The 7,915-nt window shown below is 35.2% G+C and overlaps 1 protein-coding gene across 2 annotated transcripts in view; it reads left to right on the top strand.

The window, feature by feature from the left end:
* Window positions 1–7,915, top strand: part of AGTPBP1 (ATP/GTP binding protein 1) — a 107,567-nt gene that overhangs the window by 15,727 nt on the left and 83,925 nt on the right. For both annotated transcript variants that reach the window (XM_004677521.2, XM_012721525.1), the window contains exons 3-4: window positions 4,788–4,912; window positions 7,467–7,534. In XM_004677521.2, coding sequence (XP_004677578.1) covers window positions 4,788–4,912; window positions 7,467–7,534 — 193 coding nt within the window. The remainder of the gene's footprint in view (window positions 1–4,787; window positions 4,913–7,466; window positions 7,535–7,915) is intronic.

Consider the following 7,915-nt stretch of genomic DNA (forward strand, 5'->3'; position numbering starts at 1 on the left):
TAAGTCTGTTTTTTATGCTGAAAATCATTCAGAAGATAGAGCTGCCCTCTGGCGTTCAGCCTGTGATTTTTTTATTATTAGTGTCAATAACCTTCAATATTTAGAGCTCAGTTGGGGGGACTTAAATATTTTATTCACTTATTCTGTTGAAAGTCATATTGGATAGGGAAATTGACTTGCATGTATTCTCAATTTCCATTTATTTGCCTTCTTTCAAAAATTAATTATTCTTCTTATCGTTTGAAAGAGTATGATTTTTATAAAGGAATACCTTCAATGTAAATTTTTAAAATAGTAGTAGTACTTAATAATTTAAGAGTTAAAAACACTCTTTCTTTTGGACAGAATTGAGTATGTATTATGCTCACTGTGTTTTGTATGTTTATGAATTTTTTTGAATAGATATTTTATTAGGTACTAGAAATTATTAATGGCCTTTAAGAGAAAAATAATTGGAGAAAATTAAGAAAAAAATACTAAAATTCAGAATTTTGGTTTATGTAATCCAAATTTACTTTAATCTGGGTTAGAGAACTGTTTTTAAAGATGCCTCTGCTCCATAGTGGACAGACTATGGTGTCTTAATACCGTTTCTCACTAAAAAGAACCATGGCTCTTTAGAGAATGGATTGAGTACAGGTTAGGAAGACAAAAGGTGCAAGACAAACCTAGAACAGTTCTCAAACTTTATGTTCAGAACCCTTTTAAAGAAAACTCTTCAAACCTATTGACATTTACTATGTTAGAAAGTAAAACTGTGAAATTAAAAGAAATTAATTTCAAAGTAATAAATATATAATTACTTTTTATTAAAAATAATTATTTCTAAATAGGTGTTAATGAGAGTGACATTATTTTATTACATTTCTGCATATCATTCCAATGTCTTGTGTCCAGATATTATGATATGTTTCTATTATATATATACTATAAATTCATATATGTTCATATATTTTGTGTGTTTTTGTCCATAAAGGATGTGAAGACAATTGTGTTTACATATATAAGTGAAAAGGAAGGAGAAGTAGAATATACAACCCTTTCAGATATTTTTTGGTAATTGTCCTTTGATTTATGATAGAGGATAATAAAGTTAGATGTTCAGTATTTGGAAAGAAGTAGTAAAAATGTGATTAAAGTGAGTAATGAATAAGGAGTAAACATTCTGAGTGATAATAATGTACTTTGGAAATACAGCTATGTTGCTTGAAATCCAAGTTATAATGGATATTCTGTGATACTACATTAAAATTTGTCAAATGGTAATTTCTCAATGGTTACTTGCAGTGTGGAATCTGAAACCATGTTAGTGAACTTTTTGTTATATTAAATAAAATCCATTGGTCTTTCTTGAACTTGGAATTTTTTTTAACCTGTATTTGAATTTTTAACATCATATCTTGGTTTTTAGAAAATGATTCAGTGAACATCTGATTATTGCTATTTTATTATGTAGTATTAAAAAATACATTTAGTGCTATCATCATTGATTTTTTTCATCAGAAAGTTTTTTAATTAGCAGGAGGCTGTCAAGATCACAATGGTAGGTCTACATTTGTCCAAATTTTAGTTATTTACTTAATTTTTGTAATTTCTAGATATCTTTTTAGGTAAGTACCTCCAATGGGTCCACTTGTTAATTTGAAAAGTGTATAATAATTATACTATTTCAGTGTTTCTACTTGGTCTGAAATATAGTTGTATATTGCTTATTTTTGCAAGCTACTGTTTGAATTACTGGTTATATAGAATAAGGCATGTAACTTCTCTGCCTTCATGGAGCTTCCATAATTTCAAATAGTGATAAACTCCGTGGTTAAATTTTTTTTTTTTAATTTGTACATACAGAACTGGGGTGCCGTCCAGAGGGTCATGGGCAGTGAGAGGCTTCACCAGAGACAGAATGGGGAACAGAACAGGCAGATCAATGAAGCACACTGCTGAGGGGAGCAGCAGGCGGGTCAGGAGAGGTCTGCCGTGCCATGTGGTCACCTCCGGGGCAGGCAGGAATTGAACTCATGTGGAAGCTGTGCTTTAACCCACTGCGCCACCAGGGAGGGCCCTGAGGTTACATTTAAATACTAAAAGTGGTGGAGAGTTGGTTATATAGTTGGGTGCACCATAAAATGAGGACCCAGCTGTAGAAACTGTTCAAGAAACTGTTCTTCATATTGAAAGCATAGCAGACATAAAGACATCAAGGTTGGGGGGGAACCTTGCTGTATTCAAGAAATGATGGGGTTAAAACCCATGTGTCTGGATCCCAGTGCATGAGGGGAATGTTACGAGAAATAAAGAAATAAAGTCTGAGGTAGATAGGGACCTAATAGCATAGGACCTGATAGGCTCTAAAAATACCAAATTTACTTAAGCCCTGCTATGAAGCTATTAAAAGGTTTTAAACTGATAACAAGTTGATTAGATTTAGATAGCCACACATTTAATCATTAATAAAATGGCTTAGTATTGTTTCCCAGTTTTGCTAATGTCCTAGTCTAGTTACAGAAAATGTAATCTTTGTGGAAACCAATCTTTTTTCACAGCTTGCTGTGAATCTTTATACTAACATCAAAATAAAAAATTAGAAATTAATCATTTTGTGGATGGTGCATTATTGGGTACAAGAATGAAAGCAGGCTAGTGAGGAGGTAATCATTTCCAAGTGAGAAATGATGACTGCTTTGACTTCAGTAACAAATTAGTAGTAGATCTGGAGAGAAGTGGGTGCATTTGAGGTTTTTTAAAGATGGATCTTGGTGGAGGTGTGGAAAAATAACTATATTTCTGTCACAAGCAACTGATGGTTGCATGTTAAGTTTGGGAAGGTTAAGATTGGAAGAGGAATAAATTGAGAGAGAGAAGTAAATTTTTTTTTTAATTTTACAAAAGTTTATTTTTACATCATTTTGTACATTTTTTTTTCCATCTCAATTGTAATCCCCGCAGGTTTCCCATCATCAAGTCACCCATGTGCCATCACCATAATCCCGTGCATTTCCTCCCCCCCCCCCGTTTTTGATCCCATTCCCCACTCCACCCCCGCAAAATGTCTCTGGTATATGGTTGTTCATTATTTTTGTTATTTTCTCGCCTGGTCCATTATACTCCTGTTATGAGTGAAACCATCCGGTATTTTTCTTGAGAGAAGTAAATTTTAATTGGGCTTGTTATAGTGGATAAGCTATCAGAGGTTGAGGGTAGAGTTGAATGCAGTAGCTAGGAAACATATAGCTTATAATTATGCCTGTGGATTTAGATTAGATTGCTCAGGGCAGGATAGTGGAGAGAGTGTAAAGAAAAGGACTGTGGATTGAGCTGCAGAGGGGGACTGCAAAAGCTAGAGGTGTGTTGGGCCTCCTGGAGGAGGAGGGCCCAGTAGAGGAGAAGCAGAAGAAGTGGTGATAGGAGAGTATGGGGTCATTGAAGCTAGAAAGATAGTGCTTGAATAAAGAAGGATCTGATTTGGATAGTGCTGTCCCCTGTGAAGTGACCATAGGAGATTTTGGGGAGACTACAGTGTACAGAAGACAAGCTGTTAGTTTGGAAAAAAGAAAGATATGTGAGGAAATGGAGCAAGTATAGACAGCTCATTCAAGGAGTAGCAGAGAAATGGGTTGTAGCTGGTGAGAGCTCCAAGATCATATTTGTGTGTTGATGGGTATAATCCAGTTTAAAGGAAGAAACGGAGGATAATCAGAGAGTGTAATTGAAAGAGCAAATACACTGAGAATGCAAAAAGGTCTGGGGGTTAAAGTGTACAAGTGGAGGCATTATTCTTTGAGTTGCAATGCACCAGCTAAAGAAATATTTAAGAACAAGTAAGGGCACATTACTTATGTTTAAAAGATTCCCATCCCCACTTAGTGTAAAAGCCAGAGTCCTCACAGTGATCTACAAGACTAAATGATCTACTTCCTGAAGTCTTCCCACTTAAACCCCCCAATTCTGATCTTATCACTCTGTTATTTTCCTTTAAATCAGTTTTAGCCATTACACTTGTCTAATTGACTATAGCAGGCCCTGCCCTGGGTCTTGTTTGTGACTCCTCTTAGACAGATTTTCAGCATGGTTCTCTCTCTTACTTCAGGCCTTTTTCTAAGTAGTACCCTCTCGAGTTTTTCCTCATAATTACCAATCTGTCTAAAATTTTACCCTTTCTACTTGTACTTTTATTCTCTTAACCTGCTTTTCCAATAGCACTTTCTACCAACTTACATATTACATACTTTTTCTCTCATTGTTAAAATGTTCTGTGGGTGGGGCAGGGATTTTTGGTTTGTTTGGCTCTTGGCAACACCTAGAATAGCATCAAATATGTAAACAGGTAATAAATGAGAACATGGAAGACAATATGGGCAGAGAATGAGATAGGTTTAAAACTCTGGTGGTAGGAAGATAAGTGCATCCTTATTTGATTATATATAGTTATGAAGCAGGGAATTAATAGATAATCAAGTGGGGTGGAAGAGCTGTTTAGAGGAGAGCATAGAAGATATGCATAGTTTTCTTGGAGAGTGGAAAGGTGAACTTTCAGGGAATAATGTAAGATCACTGGACTGAGTTGAATGCACATTTGTGATTTTGTTTTCCTGAAATAGAATGTTTTTCCTCACGTAAATCAAATCAATAGAATCGTAGCAATATTAAGCTGTAAACAAAATAAGGAAATGTGACGTATAATGCTTTTAGAAGGGAAGAGTTTTATTTTTTTAACAGTAATCAATATAGTATTCAATTTACAATTGATATAGGATGTACTCTAATTTAAAGAAACATTCTTTTTATAGCCTTGCCAATAATTCTCGGATTGTGGGACTCCTGGCTCAGCTGGAGAAGATCAATACTGAAGCTACAGAATCAGATACAGCCAGATATGTTACATCCAAAATTCTTCATTTGGCTCAAAGTCAAGGTGAGCTTTACTGTGTTTTTAGGATGCTTTTCTTATACTCTGTCTAGGCTACCTTTTTTTTGGGAGGGGTGTACTCTTTTTTTTTTAATTAAAGATTTATTTATTCATACAGAACTGGGGTACAGGCCAGAGATGTGGAAGGTGAGAGGATTCACTAGAGACAGAGTGGGGAGCAGAACAGGCAGATTGATGAAGTACACTGCTGAGGGGAGCAGCGGGCGGGTCAGGAGAGGTCTGCCTCACCCTGTGGATCTCTTCTGGGGCAGGCAGGTGGGATTGAACTCTTGTGAAAGTGGCTTTAGCTTCTTAGTGCTGCGCTTTAACCCCTCGCACTATCAGGGAGGCCTATGGAGGGGAGTACTTTTTAAATTTGATTTTGGTGTGCTTTTTAAAATTCCTTAAAAGATTCTTTGAAAGTTTTTAGGAATATTCAAACTTTTGATAAATGAATGATTTTCTGTAAAATTGTTCTATCTCAGATGAATCCACGAAGTAGAAAGCTGGATAACTGTTGAAGAAATTGATCTTCAAAAGCATTGCTTCTAAAAATGACTACAGTTTTACTTATATATATTGATGTGTCCCTGTAATTCCCCTCCTCCCAGATTTCCTATTACTATTCTGGGGCTGCTTACTCTACAGTGCTATAAATAAGATGTAGGTAGGCTAGAACTTTGATTATAAATGTAGTCTCCACTGCAGAATGCAAGCTCTGTCAGACACTGGCTTAAGGAAAAGTCTAGGACTTAGGTACACCAACCCTGAAATAGAGATAGGGGATTGTGATGAGAAGCATGTAAAAAAGAATGTTAAAATATTGAATAAGTTAGATCTGTAATTTGATATCATTTCTCTATTTTGTGAAACTAGTGTTATTGAAGTGATATCAAAGCCTTGATTGCTTATAAGAGAAAAAAAAGTATTTACTTTGTACTTAGGAACATAAATTTGAAAAATCCCAAATAGAACGTTAGTGAATTAAGCATAATTATACATTAAGAAATTAATGTTATTGCTAAAGACCACTTATTTCATAAATGTAGAGTGGCTTAATATCAGGAAATACATCAGTAGAATATTATTTGAACAAATATAATCACGTGATTATCTTAGTAAACAAAAAAAGAATTTTATAAGATTCTAAAACTTTTGTTTGGTTAAAAATAACACCTATGGATGGGCCCTCCCTGGTGGCACAGCGGGTTAAAGCACTGCACTAAGAAGCTTAAGCCACTTCCGCAAGAGTTCGATCCCACCTGCCCCCGGAGACTGTCCTATCATCATTTGTATGATAATCCAATTGGCTGTTCATTTGAAGGTAACCTATGGAGGTAGTCCCATCAGTCTTTCATCAATTTTTTTTTCAACAGAAACTCTATAAAGAAGGGAAAATGGATTAACATATTCAGACTATTCAAAGATAAAAACTGTTAGTCAAGACTATTATAATTTGCAAGACTCTCAGATATGAGGGAGAAATAATGGCTTTCTAAGACAAACAGAAGCTAAGGAGTTTGCCACCACCAGATTTCCCCTACACTAGACTTGTTAAAAGAAATTCTCCTATCTAAATTTAAGAGAATAAAGTCTACAAAAAATTGAACAAGATAGTAGATAGAACCAGACAGATACTGACAGAATGGTCATAGCAGGTCCTGATGCCAGTTATCACCCTTAACATAAGTGGACTGAACTCATCAATTCAAGGCTGGTTGGCTCAGTAAACCAAAATATCCCACTTTCTGCTGTCTCCAGGAGACCCATCTACATCAAAGGTAATGTAGGAAAAAAGTGTAAGTTTAGAAAACAGCCCTTCAAGCAGATGGCTCCCTGAGAAGGCAGGGTGGTTATAGCCATTCATGTATCAGAAAAAATAGACTTCCAGCTAAAGAAGATAACAAGAGAAGAGATGGACATTATGCAGTGAAAAAGGGATCAGTACATCAGGTAGACATAACACCAAATGAAGTAACATCAAAATATAATAAACTAGCTACTAACCCAAAAGCAGACATACAGCAACACAATTGTAATAGGAAACTTCAAGCACCTCACTTTCATCAAAGGATGAGTCAGCTACATAGAAGACCAGAAAGGAAACAACAATCTTAAATCAGAAATGAGACTAGGTGATTAGTAGACATTTATTGGACATTTTAACTTCCAAAGGCTGAGTATATATTCTTCTTCAGTGCATCTGGAACATTATCCAGGATATACCATGTTTGGTCACAAAACAAGTTTTAATAAGTTCATGAAGACTGAAGTCGTATCAGAGATCTTCTCTGATCACAATGGTATCAAACTAGACTAAGTCAACACAAAAAGAAAGTGGGAAAAAACCTGAAAAGTGGCTAAGTGGTGGATGAGTTAATAAGGAAATTAAAGTCCCCACAGAGTTCATACAGAGTAGAATAAGTGACCTTCAGTTGGAGGAACACTTCAGAAACAATTTAGAATGTTTGGTGGACCAGTGGAGCCTTGTTGATTCCACATTGCTATATAACCGCTATGTAATTTCTCATGTTTTAAAACTTTTTTTTTTACTTTTCAGAAAAAACAAGGAGAGAAATGACAGCCAAAGGTTCTACAGGAATGGAAATTCTGCTGTCAACTTTAGAGGTAAGTCACTGACTGATTTTAATTATGGAACTATCCTACCAAGCAGTACTGCAGAAAAATATATTTATGACATTTAACATCTTTAAGATAGTGATAGAGCCATTGAATGTTTTGAATTGTTGTTTGGAACTAGGATATAAAGAGTTCTAGACATATTAGGTAAATATCTAGTATATTTTCCCATGATAACCACATTTTTTTTTTAATTGAGGTGACATCACTGTACAATACTGTATCAGTTTTAGAAGTACTTTTTTTTTTTTAAAGTTTATTTTTACATCATTTTGCACATTTATTTTTTTCATCTCAGTTGTAATCCCCACGGGTTTCCCATCACCAAATCACCCCTGTGCCACCACCATAGTCCCGTGCATTTCCCTC

The sequence above is a fragment of the Condylura cristata genome, unplaced genomic scaffold, assembly GCF_000260355.1.
Source record: "Condylura cristata isolate star-nosed mole 26May11 unplaced genomic scaffold, ConCri1.0 scaffold00006, whole genome shotgun sequence".
NCBI lineage: Eukaryota > Metazoa > Chordata > Mammalia > Eulipotyphla > Talpidae > Condylura > Condylura cristata.